Below are 17,415 nucleotides of genomic sequence, written 5' to 3' on the forward strand. Positions count from 1 at the left end.
TATCTTAGTTACTTTAGCATAAATGCTAAATCAAATTCTTTTTCACTAGACATCATCATAGCTCTAGGCATGCCACATAATAAATACCCAAACACATATTAATCATTAAAATTGTTTCCTTTTTTTGTGGCTACTGTAACCACTTCAGCGAACCATTTAATGCATAGTGGGTTTAAATTATTTTAATTTGTTTGTTTTTTTTTTTTGAGACGGAGTCTTGCTCTGTCGCCCAGGCTGGAGTGCAGTGGCGCAATCTCGGCTCACTGCAAGCTCCGCCTCCCGGGTTCACGCCATTCTCCTGCCTCAGCCTCCCGAGTAGCTGGGACTACAGGCGCCCGCCACTGTGCCCGGCTAATTTTTTCTATTTTTAGTAGAGACGGGGTTTTACCATGGTCTCGATCTCCTGACCTTGTGATCCGCCCGCCTCGGCCTCCCAAAGTGCTGGGATTACAGGCGTGAGCCACCGCGCCCGGCCTAAATTATTTTAATTTAACCCACTCACGCCTGTAGCCCTTTGGGAGGCTGAGGCAGGTGGATCACGAGGTCAGGAGATCGAGACCATCCTGGCTAACACAGTGAAACCCCGTCTCTACTAAAAGTACAAAAAAAAAAAAAAAAAAAAAAAGCCGGGCATAGTGGCAGGCGTCTCTAGTCCCAGCTACCCGGGAGGCTGAGGCAGGAGAATGGCGTGAATCCGGGAGGCAGAGCTTGCAGTGAGCCGAGATCGCGCCACTGCACTCCAGCCGGGGAGACACAGCGAGACTCTGTCTCAAAAAAAGAAAAAATATTTTTTCTCCTTCCTGGGATAAATTTCCCTGGAGAGGGATAATTGGGTCAAAAGATATGAACATATTTATGGGTTCTTTTCTACAAGAGATCGATCAGTTTCCGAGTGCCATCTGCAATGTGGGGGAACCAATCTTCAACTTGCCTGCATTTGGTCTTAGTATTTTATTAATCTTTCATTGATCCAATTACGGCTCTTTGACACAATTTTCATCAGTGGTGGACTAAGTGTGACCGGCCTGACCTGTCTCCGGCTGGTGTGAGAAGAGGCATGTGTCAGGTTGCGCTCGGGCTCCCCCTGCCGCCCGTTGTGGTCCAGCCCGCTAGGCGCTCCCTGCCGCCCATTGTGACGCCCGCCAGCCGCAGGCTGGGTTCCCTAGGCGGGCGGCGTTTAGGCACGGTCTCCACAGCCATGGCCGCGACGCAGGAGCTGCTGCTGCAGTTGCAGAAGGATAACCGAGATGGTCGCCAGCGGAAGCAGGAGCTAGAGAAGCTGATGCGCGGGCTCGAGGCCGAGAGCGAGAGCCTCAACCGGCGCCTGCAGGACCTGAGCGAGCGGGAGCGAAGGTGCGCGGGGAACGCCGCTCCACAAGGCGGGCGCGCGAGGGTCCCTCCCGCAGGCAGCGCCGCGAGGGGCTTTGCAGAGTACCAGGCCGATCCACCCGGGCCCGCACCTCTGCTCTAGGCGCTTGGGGAACGGGTGATTCACCCAGCGGACCCAGGTGGGGGACTCGGTCAGGACTTCCCTGTCCCCAATCATGAGCCTGCGGCTGGTCCTTCCCGGTGACTGCGGGATCCTGAGCAACCCAGTCCGCCTCGTAGCGCCAACCTCAGTTTCCCTCTGCAGCCTGCTGCGGAGGCGAAGCCAGGCAGTACAACCTCTGCAAGGGGAGGCGCGCGAGGCGGCGCGGGAGCGCGCGGAGCGGGTGCGCAGAAGGCTGGAGGAGGCGGAGCGGCACAAGGAGGACTTGGTGAGGAAAAGTCCTGGAATGGGGCTGGATCCACGGTGGAGTGTGGCAGGGCGGGCGGAAGGGGGCGGGATCCGGGGGTGGGGTGAGGCAGGACCGGCGGAGAGGCCGGCACCGCCCCAGGACCCTGTCCGCAGGAGCAGTACAACAGGCAGCTGCAGGAGCAGTGGGAGGAGCTGTCGAGTCAGGTACGTGCGGGAGATGGGAGGGCCTGTCTCTTGGTTCCTCTCGGAAGTCCTGCCCTGGTCCCCGCCCTTGTTGCCTCTCCGTCCCTGTCACCCCGACACCCGTTCCTCCAGAAGTCGGTAAACCCCGCCCTTACAAGCCCCGCCCCTAGCTCTTCTACTACGGAGGGGAACAGCAGAGCCAGAAGAGCACGGAGCAGCAACTCGCAGCCCAATTGGTGACGCTGCAGGTGCTTGAGCGGGACCCTGAGGTCTTTCGTAGAGGCGGAGCAGCAGCATGAGCGGGGCCATGACCACCTGGGGGTGTGGCTTGCGGCAGGCCCAGACGGCGTGGACTGGGCGGGGATGTGGGCGGAGCATAATCGCATGGGGGCGGGGCCCTGAGGGCTAGAATAGGGGCGGAGAGCGGAGGGGGCGGGGCCACGACTGACTGGGGCGTTGCTTACGACGGGTCCTGAGGACGGGGGGAGGGTCATGGTCGCCTGGGGGCGGGCGCTGAGGGCCACGGGCCGGGCCCGGAGGGGCAGCGGAGTGTCGGCCTGCGGACCTCCTGACATTCCCTGGGTTCTTCTCAAGAATGAACTGGAGCTGGCGGAGACCAAGTGCGCCTTGCAGGAGGAGAAACTGCAGCAGGTGAGGGCAGAAGTGGGTTCTGTTGGAGGGTCGGCTTTCGAATGTGGGTGGGGAAGGGCGTGTCTCCCCGGAGTCTAACCCAGGTGTCCACACCCAGGGCGCGCTGCAGACAGCTGAGGCCTGGGCCATATTCCAGGAGCAGACCGTAGTCCTGCAGGTGCGGCCCCACTCGGACGCCAAGGTGCCTCCCGCCTCTCCTCCCCCAGACCTGGGGCGGCAGGTCTCCCAACCCGCCACCAGGACGCCTCCCCGAGGCCTCAGTCCGCACTCTCACCCGCTCCAGGAGGTGCAGGTGAAGGTGATGGAGGCTGCGGAGGAGCTGGACGCCTGGCAGAGTGGCCGGGAACCGTAAGGGAGTTGGGCCTGCGGGCGCGGCGGGGCACTGTGGGGCCGGGCCGGGCTCCCACCTGCATGCCTGTCCCCGCAGGTGTGACGGACAGCTTCGCGGAGTGCAGTATAGCACCGAGTCGCTCATGGAGGAGATGGCCAGGGCGGACCGAGTGAGCGCCTGCGCGGGTCCGGGCGGGGCGGGCTGGAGCGGGACACCCCTCCCCATCCCGGCGCCGGGCCGCCTCCCCCTCCTCCTGGAAACCCGGCAGGCTCCGCGGGCGCGGAGGTAGCTGGATGAGGCCCCCTCTCTCCGCAGGAGATGCGGCTGTTCGGCGGCCGGTGCGCGCTGGCCATCAGGTGAGCAGGGCGGTGGGCGCGGCCGCGGTCCACCAGGTACACGTCCGAGTCGCCGCCCACCTGCCCGCCTTTCGCCCCTCAGGCGGTGCGTGCTGGGCGCGCTGCAGGTGCTGCTGCCGCTGCCGCTCCTCTTCCTGGGGCTGTCCCTGCTCTGGACTGTGCTGTTGGACCCCGGCACCATCTCCGCGTGGCTCCGGAGCCTCACCTCGGAGACGACGCTGCGCCGCCTGCGCTATACACTGTCCCCGCTGCTGGAGCTGCGCGCTAACGGGCTGCTGCCCACCTAAGTGCAGCGCCCCGCGCCTGGCTCCAGGTGGACTCCAGGGCACCTGGCTTTATTTCTGGTGCACTTCTCTCCTGAGAGTGTAGACCAAGGTCGCCTAATAAACTCAAGGGATGAAGCTCGTGGGTTCGTCATCTGTCTCCCATGTTCTGTAGGAGCTTGGTTTTTTTTTTTTTTTTTTGAGACGGAGTCTCGCTCTGTCTCCCAGGCTGGAGTCCAGTGGCCGGATCTCAGCTCACTGCAAGCTCCGCCTCCCGGGTTTACGCCATTCTCCGGCCTCAGCCTCCTGAGTAGCTGGGATTACAGGCACCCGCCACCTCGCCCGGCTAGCTTTTTGTAGTTTTTAGTAGAGACGGGGTTTCACCAGGTTAGCCAGGATGGTCTTGATCTCCTGATCTCGTGATCCGCCCGTCTCGGCCTCCCAAAGTGCTGGGATTACAGGCTTGAGCCACCGTGCCCGGCCTAGGAGCTTGGTTTTTTAGCCTCCAAAGATTCCTTCCTTTTTTACAGCTCATGGATTTAGATCCACTCCCCAGTATTATAAACAGCATTTTTAGTTTTTCAGGATATATAATTTGCCATATTGCCAGAAACTTGTTCATAGCATTTGACACTTTTTTGCCAATTTGACAAGCTCCCTTTTTCAAGTATTGTGATTTGAAATTATTTCTACTATATTTGAATTTATTTCTACCATTTGTAATATGTTGATCCTGATTTTTCAATGCTCCCCTTTCCGTTTATTTGGGAAGTCACACTCTGTATTCTGGTATTCTTACTACTTGAGCTCAGCTCATCGCTGTCATCTTCCCCTAAACTGCCTTAAAGCATCTTAAAGCTTGTTTTTTCCCTCTGATCACATGTGCTACTTTTTTTTTTTTGTGAGACGGAGTCTCGCTCTGTCGCCTAGGCTGGAGTGCAGTGGCATGATCTCTGCTCACTGCAAGCTCTGCCTCCTGGGTTTACACCATTCTCCTGCCTCAGCCTCCCAAGTAGCTGGGACTACAGGCGCCCACCACCACACCCAGCTAATGTTTTGTATTTTTAGTAGAGACGGAGTTTCACTGTGTTAGCCAGGATGGTCTCGATCTCCTGACCTCGTGATCCACCCACCTCGGCCTCCCCAAAGTGCTGTAATTACAGGCACGAGCCACCGTGCCTGGCCAACATTTTTTCCAGATACCTTACTGTTATTGATTCCTAACTTCCACTGTGGCCAGATAACATACTTTGCATGATTTTAATTCTATCTCATTTACTGAGACTTGTTTTGTGGCCCAGCACAAAGCTTGTAATGAACATTGAGAAGAAAATATGGCCGGGCGCGGTGGCTCAAGCCTGTAATCCCAGCACTTTGGGAGGCCGAGACGGGCGGATCACAAGGTCAGGAGATCGAGACCATCCTGGCTAACACGGTGAAACCCCGTCTCTACTAAAAAATACAAAAAAAAAACTAGCCGGGCGCAGTGGCGGGCGCATGTAGTCCCAGCTACTCGGGAGGCTGAGGCAGGAGAATGGCGTGAACCCGGGAGGCGGAGCTTGCAGTGAGCTGAGATCCGGCCACTGCACTCCAGCCTGGGCGGCAGAGCGAGACTCCGTCTCAAAAAAAAAAAAAAAAAAAAAAAAAAAGAAAATAATATTGCTGTTGACAGTGATTTTTTTTTTTTTGAGATGGAGTCTTGCTCTGTCGCCAGGCTGGAGTACAGTGGTGTGCAATCTCAGCTCACTCCAACCTCCGCCTCCTGGGTTCAAGTGATTCTCCTGCCTCAGCCTCCCAAGTAGCTGGGACTCCAGGTGCATGCCGCCATGCCCAGCTAATTTTTTTATTTTTCACCATGTTGGCCAGGATGGTCTCGACCTCTTGACCTCATGATCCGCCCGGCCTGGCTTCCCACAGTGTTGGGATTATAGGCATTAGCCACCGTGCCAGGCTGACAGTGTTTTACAAATACCCAGCAGGTCCAGGTGGGTGACAGGCTTGTTCAGGGCTCCTGTGTTTACTTCCTTGTTGGTAGCTCATCAATTGCTTATTGTGAAATGCTCCATAAACAGCCATACACATGATGATTATGGATGGCCAGTCTTTTTTCCATAGATCTATGTCTTCATATGTAAAGTGCTTTGGTTATAATCAGCACATAACTGGGTCTCACTTCTTGTTTATAATCTCTGACTTTTAAATTGGGGTGGTAAGTCTATTATGTTCTCCTTTCCTGCCTTCTTTTGGATTAATATCTTTTAAAAGTCCTTTTTTTTTTTTTTTTTTTTTGAGACAGAGTCTCGCTCTGTTGCCCAGGCTGGAGTGCAGTGGCGTGATCTTGGCTCACTGCAAGCTCCACCTCCCGGGTTCATGCTATTCTCCTGCCTCAGCCTCCCGAGTAGCTGGGACTGACTACAGGCGCCCGCCACCACGCCCGGCTAATTTTTTTTTTTGTATTTTTAGTAAAGGCGGGGTTTCACCGAGTTAGCCAGGATGGTCTGAATCTCCTGACCTCGTGATCCGCCTGCCTCGGCCTCCCAAAGTGCTAGGATTACAGGCGTGAGCCACTGCGCCCAGCTCAAAAGTCCTTTTAACTTGTACATTGACTCATATTTTTTATTGAGACAGTCTCACTCTGTCACCCAGGCTGGAGTGCAATGGCGTGATCTTGGCTCACTGCAACCTTCACCTCCCGGGCTCAAGAGATCCTCCCTCCTCAGCTTCCTTAGTAGCTGGGACCTGGGACTACAGGCCTGTACCACCATGCCAGGATAACTGTTGTATTTTTTGTAGAGATGGGGTCTTGCCATGTTGCTCAGGCTGGTCTCAAACTGCTGGATTCCAGCAATCCACTCACCTCAGCCTCCCAAAGTGGTGGGAATACACATGTGAGCCACTGTGCCCAGCCTCTATTTTTATTTGTACAGCTCGGGACTCAACTGTGCTTCCTAAAGCTGAATATTTGTGTTTTTCAACTCTGGAAATCCCATTAAAAGTAGACTGGACCCGGGCACGGTGGCTCCAATCCCAGCACTTTGGGAGGCCAAGGCGGGCAGATCACCTGAAGCCAGTTCAAGATCAGCCTGGCCAACATGACGAAACCCCTTCTCCACTAAAAGTATAAAAATTATCTGGGTGTAGTGGCGGGCAGCTGAAATCCCAGCTGCTTAGGAGGCTGAGGTAGGAGAATTGCTTGAACCTGGGAGACAGATTGCAGTGAGCAGAGATCGCACCATGCACTCCAGCCTGGGCGACAGTGAGACTCGTCTTAAAAAAAAAAAAAAAGTTGATTGGAGCTTTTCATTCAACTCTTTTTTTTTTGGACCCTGCTACCCAGGTTGGAGTGCAGTGGTACGATCACAGCTCACTGGAGCCTTGCTCTTGGGCTCAAGTGATCTTACCTCCTGAGTAGCTAGGACTACAGTCATGCACCACCACGTGGCTAATTAAAAATTTTTTTTTTGTAGAGACAGGGTCTTGCCATGTTGCTTATGCTGGTCTCGAACTCCTGGGCTCAAGCAATCCTCCTGCTTTGGCCTGCCGAAATGCTGGGATTAGGAGCCACCCCGCTTGGCTTTCCTTTCCTTTCCTTCACACTCCATTTTTGGTCATTTCACTGTTCTGATCATTGATTTTCTCTCTTACCTGCTGTTGAGCTGATCTTTTGGAGTTTCTAATTTGTTTCAGGTCTTCAGAAAGACCTATCTGCTTCAGATGCAGGGCCTCGGTAGGTGGGAGTAGATGCTTGCTGGGTCTAGTCACACAAAGATTTTGGAGTTCCAGAGCACAGCACTTGAAAATGAGTAAGAGGGAAAGACTAGAGCAGTGGGAGGATGCTGCGGAGAGCCACAGACAGGCCTCCATGGCAGCCCTGAGGGAGACAGCTTTGGAGCGGGCAGAGAGCACTCAGGAAAAACACAGTGTGTGCTTTGGTGCGCCTGCGCCTTGGTAAGATTGTGGGACTCTCATGCTTGTTAAGCCACAACCTGTGCTCCTGGGCCCCAGCCTATGAGTGCGGGCAACCCTGGGCCCCCCTCTCTAGGGGCAAATCCAGGAACTGCCCCTTGGCTGAAGGTGGACTTAGGACTTGACACAAAACCTCACAGATTCCAACACAGCACTATTTTGGGTTTTTATTTTGTTGATGTTGGTTAAATCTTGTATCTTTTTTTTATACACAAGAAAATACTTCATGTACCTATGAAATAAGACAGGTAGGGAATATGTCCAGTGCAAACAGAGGACTCACACCTGTGCATAGACAGCACCATCCAATGATTGTCACTGCAGTCCATGGCGTTACCAAGGCTGCGCCACCCACGTGCTGCCCCAGGAGGCGCTACCAGGCTCTTCCGGCCACAGGTCTGTCCTCCACTGCATGTGGTGGCAGGGCGGGGAGGTCACAGGGCTCCATGATTGTGGGGCAGCTTCAAGGGCACATGGGGCGGAGGGCCTTGGAGGTCCCCTCCTCAGTAGGGGATGTCATTCTGATAGTACTGGATCATGTCGTAGGTCCGGCTCCTGAAAGGCCAAGGAAGAGTGAAGGGAGATGTGAGGAGTCAGCAGGGTCTGAGGTCCCTCCCCAGCAGGGAGCCCTCGCTGTCCAATCAGCCCCTCATGGCTGCCCAGCACCTGAAGGCACAAATGTCTCAGGCGTGCCCTCCCCCACCCAGTGACCACATCTGCTCCAACCCGGGGGCCTCCAAGGCCACCTCATGCTCCTCAGCCAAACCGCTTCCATCTGTGGGAGCCACTGCTCTGCCACATGGGCCTCGGGGCCCTTGGCTCGTCCTGGCCAGATGCCCCCAAGGGGTCTGTATGCTCTCCTCGCACCTCTGGAGAGCCCCTTCTTGCCCTGCCCCAGCCCCTCTTGAAGTCCTGGCCGCCTGGTTTCTCTGCTTCCTCTCAGCAAGAGCTCCTTCCATGCCCAGTCTCCACACTGCCCTTGTTAGGGCGCTGGACCCGGGCGTCACCTGGGGGCAGGTCTCAGCTTCCTCTCACACTCCTCTGGCCGGCAGTTCCCCACGCAGATGGCCATGCCTGGGCCCCTCATCCTAGTCTGGATGTGGCCTGTCCCATGGCACAGCCTTGGGCCCCCACATGCCCCTCAGGGCCTTACTAACCCCACATGTGTAAGTGCTGCCCCCTTCGGGGATGGCTCACCTGCTGGGCTCGCCATCCTCCCTTTGTTCAGGCTGGACCCCTCAAAGCCGCCTCTGATTCCCACAGCGGGGAGCCTGTCAGCCCGGTGCTCCACCTTTGGACCCTGAGCCAGCCCTCTCCAGGGCCCCCTGCACCCAGCTACTCCCACCACAGTAGTGACCAGCAGCCCGGCCTGCACTTCCAGTCACTGCCCACAAAGCAGCCTGAGGCAGGAACAGGGAAGGAGTGAGGTCTGACTCCTCAGCCCTCCTGGGAGGAGGGAGGCCTGACACCACATTCAGTTCTACTACTCCTGGCCTTGTGCCTCCACTGCTCCCTTGGCCTCACAAGCCCTGGCCAGTTGGGCCCAGCCTCTGGCCTCTGCCAAGTGTTCCCCTCAGCACACCACAGCCCCCTAAACCAGTGCCCCACTGCTCCTCAAGAGCTCCTGTCAAGGCTAGGGTCTTCATGAGAGGGGTGGCTCGGGGACAGCAGAATCCTCATCTCCTGGTGCAGGAAAGGCCCTGCAGGTGCCCAGGGGCCACTGAGGCAGGGGGTGAAGGCAGGAGGGCGGGGGACTCACCTGTTGCTGAGGAAGCAGCTCTGGATGACCTTCATGATGAAATTTGCAGCCTCGCGCTCGGTCATGTTGGGGCTAAACCTGTGCCTGGGGGAGAGGCTGTGTCAGGGCTGCCATGGGTAGGGCCGTGCTGGCTCCCTGGCCCAGTGGGAGGAGGGTCTTCCATGGGGACGGACTTCAGCTGAGAGTCATGCCCTGGAAATGTACCTCTGGGGCCCATGTTGGAAGATGGGGTGCTGTGAAGGCCACGCCTGGCTTACTGTGGGCCCTGTCCCCTTCCCAGCATAACCTGAGTGCTCCCATGGCATTAGGGGACTAAGCATTGGGGAGCTAAGCTACTGCAGCCCTAGACCTTAGGGTCAAGGTGGGGTGGGCGTAGCATCCGTGACATAATAGAGGCCCCTGGGTGGGTCCTTGGTGTGGCCAGCACAAGCAGGGGCCCCTCACAGGCGTGGTCTAGGGACAGAGCATCACCCAGGAACCCTGTCTGCTCTGAGGTTCCAAGGAGATGACAACCACACTGACAATTACACAAAAGCTTCCTATCTTGGATGGAGCCTCAGCTAATGGACAACTGTCCCCCAGATGGCCTGCGTGTCCACCAAGGAACCTACTTCAAGAGCTTGATCGTCTGGCCGCGAAAACAGGGCAGGCCCGTGTCCAACATGAGAGTGACCAGGGAGACGACCGCGTCCATGTAGGGCCTGTGGAGAGATAGGAGGGAGCGGTGGGCTGAGGCCAGCCTAGGTGGTGGCCCTGCCTGTAGTCCTACGGCCTGGCTGATGCCAACAGCCTCAGGTGTGGGCTCCTGCCACCCACCTCCCTGCCACATCTTCTACATCTCTGAGGCAACTTTCAATCTGCTGCACTTGGCAACCTGTACCGCCCAGGAAAGGACTGCCCACGTGCACTCTAGACAGGCTGAGTGTCCTGCCCTGTCCCCCACATCAGGCTGCCGGCCATGGCTTCTGCACCTGGGTGGGACGCAGACACTCTGACCTGACTTTCCCTGCAGGGCAGTGCGGACGAACCCAGGTTGGATTGTGGCCTTGGCCAAGTGACCTGTATATGAAACTGGGACGAAGCCCATCTCTGGCATGTAGCCTGTGAGGTGGCAGGTGCTCAGGCTTTGGTGACAGGGTGGATGGGATGCCCAGAAAGGGGGAGCCCATGGCTGAAGGCATGGATCCCCAGGATCCTGCATCCTGGGGAAGGTAGCTGGAATTAGATGCCCAGAGCAAGAATTTACTGGCACGGGTGGGCAGACAGAGGTGACCAAAGGACAGGCATAGGTCAGCAGGTGGCTGCTAGCAACTACCTCACTCTCTGGAACCTGATCCCCTTCTAAAGGGGACCTCAGAACGTTTCCCACACGCCCTCTGCCTCCACCCTGGCCCTCACCCAGGCTCACCGCACAGCCAGGTAGCCGCGCACACACATCTCCATGAACCACTTGAAGGGCGTGGCCTCCATCTTGCCCCCCATGATCATCACCATCTCATCCGTCAGCTTAATGTCGGGTTCCCAGCCAAGATTGCCGCCGGGCGAGCTTTCAAACATGAAGCCAAAGTCTGCAAAACCCCAAAGAGCTGCCTGTGACTGGGCTAGGAGCCAGGGCAGGCAGGGACGAGTGGTCTGTTTTGAGGAGGAGAAAAGGACTCCAACAGCAGCATCCCCTCCACCCCCAATAGGCAGGTTGTGTTTTCTTGGGGACAGTGATAGGGTGGGTGGTGGAGCAGCAGGCAGAGGAAGAGAAGGGAGAAAGTGGAGGCAGGAGTGAGCCAGGCTGGGGCAATGAACTTGGATAAGCCCCACTCCGCCTAGCTCCAGCTTCTGACTCAGAGCAATGGCTGCTCTCACCCCAGCTCCTTGGAGCCAGGGCCAGGCACCCTCCACAGCAGAACAGCTTGGTGGCTGACAGTTCGGACCTCAGAACTGGACCCTGACACTCCTGACAGGGTGGTCCTGGGCATGCTTCCCTCTGTGGGGTGGGGATCCCTAGCCTCCCCTGGGTGCCAGGGGTGAAGGGAGAGGAGGGTGGCACTGTGGCTGGCTGACCGATGTGGATGATATGGCCCTTCTTGTCCAGCATAATGTTGCCGTTGTGTCTGTCCTTGATCTGCAGCAGGAACAGCAAGAGGCTGTAGGCGGCCATGCTTCGGATGAAGTTGTAGCGGGCCTGTGCAGAGAGCGCCCTGGGCTCACAGAGGCCCTGGGGCCTGTGGGCACCCTCCCTGGTCCTACACCCAGGATCCCTGGGCCTGTGGGCACTCTCCCTGGCTCTGTGACCCCACTGTGGAGGCAGAGCCCGAATCAGCAAGCCAGTCTTCGGCAGCAGGAGTGACAGGGGTTGTCTGTGGATGTGGGGGTGTAGATGCTTCCTCCCACACCCAGAACTTAACTTTCTTCTGAGGAGTCCAGCCCAGCTCTACATTCTTTTGACTCCCAAAGTGGCTTACAGATGCTCTGGTGTTTTTTTTTTGAAATGGAGTCTCGCTCTGTCACCAGGCTGGAGTGCAGTGGGGCGATCTTGGCTCACTGCAATCTCTGCTTTCTGGGTTCAAGCAATTCTCCTGCTCCAGCCTCCCAAGTAGCTGGGACTACAGGTGCCCACCACCATGCCCAGCTAATTTTTTTATTTTTAGTAGAGATGGGGTTTCACCATCTTGGCCAGGATGGTTTCAATCTCTTGACCTCACAATCCGCCTGCCTTGGTCTCCCAAAGTACTGGGATTACAGGCATGAGCCACCACACCTGGCCCAGGTGCCCAGGTTTTAACCCTTAGCAAAGGATGACTGAGGAGAGCAGGGTGTGAGTGGAGGCTGGGGTGGAGTGGAGCGCACATGCACCCGCCCACCCCAGGCTGTGGCTGCCCTGGCTACCTGCTGGAAGGCCAGGGTGGACTCGTCCCCGTACTGGCGTGTGAAGTAGTCGTACATGCCGAAGTCTGTCTGGCGGCCCAGCTGGTCCCGGGAGGTGCAGTCGGGGATGCACTCAATCACCCCGCACTAGGGAGGAAAGGCCAGTTCTGAGCCCGCCGGGTGCGAGGTGCCCAGGGCTGCCCTACTGGCTCCACTCAGGGAACTTACCCCAGGGGCAGTGGCCACCACGCGGTAGGGAAAAACAAAGAGGTCCAGGCCGACCAGCTGGAAGATGTTCTTGAAGAGGTCGATGATCTGCAGGGCCAGCATGTCCTGGGAAGCCGGGACGTGCGGGATGCGGTCAGCTGGCCATGCACCCCAGCACCTCTTCTGGCTCATGCAGGGCAGAGGCCAAGCACCCAGAGATGGAGTGAGGTGGGGAGGCCACAGCTGAGCAAGTCTGGAAGGCCTTGCCTTCTGACCATCAGGGGCTGGACTCAGGCTGCTGGGACCACCAGGTCCTGGGCCGAGCATGAGGCTGAGCTGTCTGGTGGGGTGTGTGAGATAGGGCACCCAACCCCTGGGCAGTTCCCTCAGGTGGGCACTGGCGGAGACAGTGGGAGAAGGGCTGGAAGGAGAGGCCTCTGGGTTTTGCAGAAGCCCTAATTTACCCCATGGCACCTGAACCATATAAGAGGAGGCAAAGATTCACATTTCTGCATATGAGATTGGACTCTGGCCGGCCTGGAGCCTTGGGGAGCAGCAAGCCCAGCCCCTAAGCCTACCCTAGGCCTGACCCTGCTTACCTGCCGGCAGTCGTCCCCCACTTTGAAGATGGCTGCCTGCCAGGAGATCTTCTGGCCGTCGGCCTCCTGCGCGCTGCACTCATCCTCGGAGTCTGAGCGGCACCGCAGACCTGCCCACAGGGAGAGAGGCTGTTGTCAGCCTGTAGGCAGTGAGAAGCCCTCTAAGGGGGCCAGGGGTAAGTCTTCTCCCATGCCTGAAAGAAACCCCAGCAATCTTGGGGATCACTTCTTCAAAGCCCCAGGGAGGCCAAGAAGGAGCCCAACAGTGTGGGCGGCAAGTCACCCAGGTGCTGAAGCAAGAGACCGAGGGCACAAGCTGTTCCAGTATATTATATAAAATAACAAGTTATAGAGATATAAATCATAGATACAATTATATATATCATTAATCATTAGTTTGTAGCAATGACTCTTTATTCCAATATTATAATAATCTTTGCTCTACAATTATAACCTACGAGAAACCAGGCCATACAGAGACAGGAGCTGAAGGGGCACGGTGAGAAGTGACCAGAAGACAAGTGTGAGCCCTCTGTTAAGCCCGGACACGGCCACTAGAAGGCTCCTTGGTCTAGTGGTAACGTCAGCGTCTGGGAAGGCGCCCGTTACCTAGCGGACCGTGGTCTAGTAGTAGGAAAAGCACCCGCTACTTAGCAGACCGGGAATGGGAGTCTCCCTTTCCCCAGGGGAGTTAGAGAAGACTCTGCTCCACCATCTCTTGTGGAGGGCCCGACATCAGTCAGGCCCACTTGCAGTTATCTGGAGGCCTAACCGTCTCCCTGTGATGCTGTGCTTCAGCGGTCCACGCTCCTGGTCCGCCTTCATGTTCCACCCTGTACACCTGGCTCCGCCCTCTAGATAGCAGTAGCAAAATCAGTGAAAGTATTAAAGTCTTTGATCTTTCTGAAAAGAGCATAGAAGAAATAATGACGTAAGCTGTCCTGTTTCCACCTCAGCTACCTAACAGGGAAAGGCCCCCTGTCCGGTGGGCACGTGACTCACGCGACCTTATCAATCATTAGAAACGACTCACACTCTTTACCCTGCCCCTTTTGCCTTGTATACAATAAATAACAGTGCAGCCTGGCGCGCCACTACCGGTCTCCGCATCTTGGTAGTAGTGGTCCCCCGGGCCCAGCTGTCTTTTATCTCTTTGTCTTATGTCTTTATTTCTATGATCTCTTGTTTCCGCACATGGGGAGAAAAACCCACCGACCCTGTGGGGTTGGTCCCTACACAACAGGGCTCAAGGAAAGCCTTGGAATAGCAAGTGGAATCCAGGGTCGGAGTCTAAGAACATTTAGGCTTAAATGGAACTAAAAACAGAGCCCCATTTCATCTGCAGTGAAGACCCAGGTATGCCTGGGTCAGTGTTGGGTGCTGTGAGCTGGGGGGTAGGAGGAATGTGCCTGTACACTGGGGTCCTGGCAGGGCTCGGGGCCAGTGTGCGGACATGGCCATGGGAGGTAGGTCCCTGCAAGGGGTGGTGGCCCCCTCTGCACAGCTGGCCACACTGTCTGTACTGGATTAAAGAGTGTCTCCCTAAAATTCATGTTCACCCCAAACCTTAGAATGTGTCCTTATTTGGAAACAGGGTCTTTGCAGATGTAATTAGGTTAAGACAAGGTCACAGTGGATCAGGATGGGCCCTAATCCAATGACTGACGTCCTTCAAGGGAGATCATCATGTGAAGAGGGAGGCGGAGATGGAAGTGGAGCATCTGCAGGCCAAAGTGTGCCCAGGACTGCCGGCAACACCACCAGAAACTGAGGTGGCAAGGCAGGACCTGCCCAGAGCCTTCAGAGGGGGCACGGCCCTGATGACACCGCGATGGTGGACTCCAGCCTCCAGAACTGATTGTCTGCACAGCAGCCCTCAGAAACTAACACCCCACAATGGCCCTGGGCCCCTCAGCCTCAGGCAGGAGCCTGCTGGAGTATGCCAGCTGACTCACGGCAGACAGACCTCTAGGGGTGGCACATCTGTCACTGCACTTGAGCTCCATGCCATCCCCCAATGAGGGGTCTGACTTGAGTGAGGGCAGACAGATGGACAGACATCATCTTTTATGGAGAGTTGGTACTAAATTAAATACATGCCGAAAGAAACTGGCATTAGCAAGGAATAGCACTGAGCTCCCAAACAAAACCAGGGATCTTTACTGACCTTCTTTTTCAAGTTCGCTAACTCCACATCGCTTCACCTTGAACTTGGCCAGATATGGGGCTTTTGCAGCACTGAAAACAGAAAGAATGTGGCACCCATGAGGTAGCCGAGAAAAACTGCATACGAGGATGCTGCGGAAGCGGGGGATGGGCAGGGCGAGGCGCCCACCTCTGCATCGGGGTCCCAGACTTGTAGTCGATGTCCAGCACGATGGCCTCCGGGTTGCTGGGCAGGTAGCAGCCTGTGCAGGGACAGAGGCAGTCACAGGGAGTGCATGTGTCACCAAGGTGAGGCCAGTGTCAGTTTCCAACACGGATGTTAGGTGCGAATCCACCCTGCAGGCACACCCCACCCCTGTGGAGGGGCCTCTGGTCCTTGTCCAGGGCACCACTAACTTATTATTCTGCGGCCACTAAGGGTCTGTCCTCCCTGACTCTTCGACTCTTCCAGCCATTGACCAAATGAGTCAGAACCTTCCGGGACACGCTCTTGCTGGAGGAGCACTGAGCCCCATCCTCACGGATGCAGCCCTACTGCTTCTGGGGGCGCGTGTGAAGCCTGTCCTGCCTCCACCTGCCTGAGCAACCCTCCGAACAGCCCTCCATTCTTGGAGTCCCCTTTTTTTTTTGGATAGAGTCTCGCTCTGTCACCCGGGCTGGAGTGCAGTGGTATGATCTTGGCTCACTGCAACCTCTGCCTCCTGGGTTCAAGCGATTCTGCTGCCTCAGCCTCCCGAGTAGCTGGGATTACAGGCGCCTGCCACTGTGCCCAGCTAATTTTTGTACTTTTAGTACAGACAGGGTTTCACCATGTTGGCCAGGCTGGTCTGGAACTCCTTACCTCAGGTGATCCACCCAACTCAGCCTCCCAAAGTGCTGGGATTAGGGCGTGAGCCACCACGCCCGGCCAACATTGTTTCTTTATGCTTATTTTATATCTTTGTGAGTTCAAGCTTCTTCAGCTCAGGGTCCATGCCTTACTCATCTTTTTAACAGCCACAATACCTAATGTCATGCCTTTTCTTTTCTTGTTTTTGTTTTTTTGAGACAGAGTCTCACTCTGTCACCCAGGCTGGAGTGCACTGGCACAATCTCGACTCACTGCAAGCTCCGCCTCCCAGGTTCACGCCATTCTCCTGCCTCAGCCTCCCGAGTAGCTGGGACTACAGGCGCCTGCCACCTCGCCCAGCTAGTTTTTTTTGTATTTTTTAGTAGAGACGGGGTTTCACCGTTGTTAGCCAGGATGGTCTCGATCTCCTGACCTCGTGATCCACCCGTCTTGGCCTCCCAAAGTGCTGGGATTACAGGCTTGAGCCACCGCGCCCGGCCCCATCTTCTCTTGAAAAGCTCAGCCTTAACCACACTGGGCTTTAATTGCCACGTGGCCACAGCCACAGGCACCCAGGAGTGGCTTCCTATGGGAGGCGGGGGGTGCTGATGGGTCCCAGCGCACATGAGCCGTCCCACACTAGCCCCACCTGTGTGACCTGCTCCTGTAATGCTGGCGCCCAGGAACCCTCTTCTAGAGTAACAGCTACTGAGGTCAGTGTCAGCCTCCAGAAAAACAGCAGGCAGCAAGGAAGATGAAGGGTACCCACGGACGAGCAGCTCCCGCTCACTAGGGGCAGATTCTGGGAGCGGCTGGGGTCTTGGGGCACCAGGCACCATGGGCCCAAGCAGGTGTGGGGCTGGCCAAGCTACTGCGTCCACACCCTGCAATGCCTGGAGAGGGCAGCAGCCTTCACGCCCCACGGCCCACCCGCAGGAAGAGGTTGGTCTGAGCCTTCAGAAGCCACCTGCTCACCCGGCTGCACCTTCACTTCAGACAGGGCCGACAGACAAGCCTTCTTTCTCTCGTCGCCTTTAGGGTAGGGCCTGAGAAACAGGAAAGAAATGTTTGGTCTCCTGGAGGAACTGGCTGCTGGGGGACAGCCCAAGGCCCCTCCTGCCTGGATTACCCTCTCTGTCCCTCTCTTCCCGGCTCTAGCTGCTCCTAGGGCAGCCAGGCACCACTGGCAGTGATTCTTGCCTTGCATTCTTTGTGGAGAATCCCCGACAGCCCCCAAGGGCGGTTTTCTGGCAGGCTCTGCCCCTGCTGTGTGGGGGTGTGTGTGGCTGGGGGCGGGGGTGGGGGTAATGCCTGCCACCTGCTGCCACCCAGGAAACGCTAGATCTGGTCCTTTATCTTGTGGGTTAGAAGCTGCCAGCACTGCTATTCTCAGCACCCAGCCCAGAAAAGGGTCTCAAACTGACCAAGGTCAGAGCAGCGTAAGCACTGGAGACAGCCCGGCTAGCGTGCCCAGCATTGATGACTCCAGGGTTTCATCCCTTATGAAT

General features: G+C 56.6%; 2 protein-coding genes across 6 annotated transcripts in view; one reads left to right on the forward strand and one right to left on the reverse strand.

The window, feature by feature from the left end:
- The first annotated feature begins 759 nt into the window (after window positions 1-759).
- On the forward strand, window positions 760-3,660 carry TMEM191C (transmembrane protein 191C). Of its 3 annotated transcripts, none has more exons than XM_009216869.4 (10): window positions 763-1,353; window positions 1,634-1,757; window positions 1,892-1,942; window positions 2,092-2,169; window positions 2,516-2,572; window positions 2,670-2,753; window positions 2,856-2,920; window positions 3,000-3,072; window positions 3,219-3,259; window positions 3,342-3,660. In XM_009216869.4, exons 1-10 carry the CDS (start codon window positions 1,058-1,060, stop codon window positions 3,544-3,546), a joined length of 1,074 nt encoding a protein of 357 aa, XP_009215133.1. In that variant the 5' UTR covers window positions 763-1,057; the 3' UTR covers window positions 3,547-3,660. The 3 variants fall into 3 exon arrangements, with proteins under 3 accessions (XP_031512332.1, XP_009215133.1, XP_009215134.1); XM_009216870.4 differs by having other exon boundaries at window positions 765-1,353; window positions 2,670-2,729; XM_031656472.1 differs by lacking the exon at window positions 2,856-2,920 and having other exon boundaries at window positions 760-1,353; window positions 2,670-2,788.
- Window positions 3,661-7,629: 3,969 nt separating this feature from the next.
- PI4KA (phosphatidylinositol 4-kinase alpha) overlaps window positions 7,630-17,415 on the reverse strand; it is a 145,014-nt gene continuing 135,228 nt past the window's right edge. The window contains exons 45-55 of one of the 3 annotated variants that reach the window (XM_031656473.1): window positions 16,883-16,953; window positions 15,248-15,320; window positions 15,080-15,150; window positions 12,913-13,022; window positions 12,335-12,439; window positions 12,128-12,253; window positions 11,303-11,423; window positions 10,656-10,815; window positions 9,859-9,948; window positions 9,248-9,331; window positions 7,630-8,043 (exon numbers count right to left, since the gene is read on the reverse strand). In XM_031656473.1, coding sequence (XP_031512333.1) covers window positions 7,992-8,043; window positions 9,248-9,331; window positions 9,859-9,948; window positions 10,656-10,815; window positions 11,303-11,423; window positions 12,128-12,253; window positions 12,335-12,439; window positions 12,913-13,022; window positions 15,080-15,150; window positions 15,248-15,320; window positions 16,883-16,953 — 1,063 coding nt within the window. In that variant the 3' untranslated portion in view covers window positions 7,630-7,991. Of the gene's footprint in view, window positions 8,044-9,247; window positions 9,332-9,858; window positions 9,949-10,655; window positions 11,424-12,127; window positions 12,254-12,334; window positions 12,440-12,912; window positions 13,023-15,079; window positions 15,151-15,247; window positions 15,321-16,882; window positions 16,954-17,415 lie in introns of all 3 variants that reach the window. The other 2 variants (XR_004178955.1, XR_004178954.1) reach the window with 2 other exon arrangements.

This window comes from Papio anubis, chromosome 16 (assembly GCF_008728515.1).
Source record: "Papio anubis isolate 15944 chromosome 16, Panubis1.0, whole genome shotgun sequence".
NCBI lineage: Eukaryota > Metazoa > Chordata > Mammalia > Primates > Cercopithecidae > Papio > Papio anubis.

Excerpts from the sequence above, each read along its gene's own strand:
- TMEM191C (XM_009216869.4), top strand. The coding sequence starts at position 1,058 with ATGTGTCAGGTTGCGCTCGGGCTCCCCCTGCCGCCCGTTGTGGTCCAG. Across the intron at positions 2,754-2,855 it reads GGCCCCACTCGGACGCCAAG|GAGGTGCAGGTGAAGGTGAT; the intron begins GTGCCTCCCGCC and ends CACCCGCTCCAG. Across the intron at positions 2,921-2,999 it reads TGGCAGAGTGGCCGGGAACC|GTGTGACGGACAGCTTCGCG; the intron begins GTAAGGGAGTTG and ends CTGTCCCCGCAG.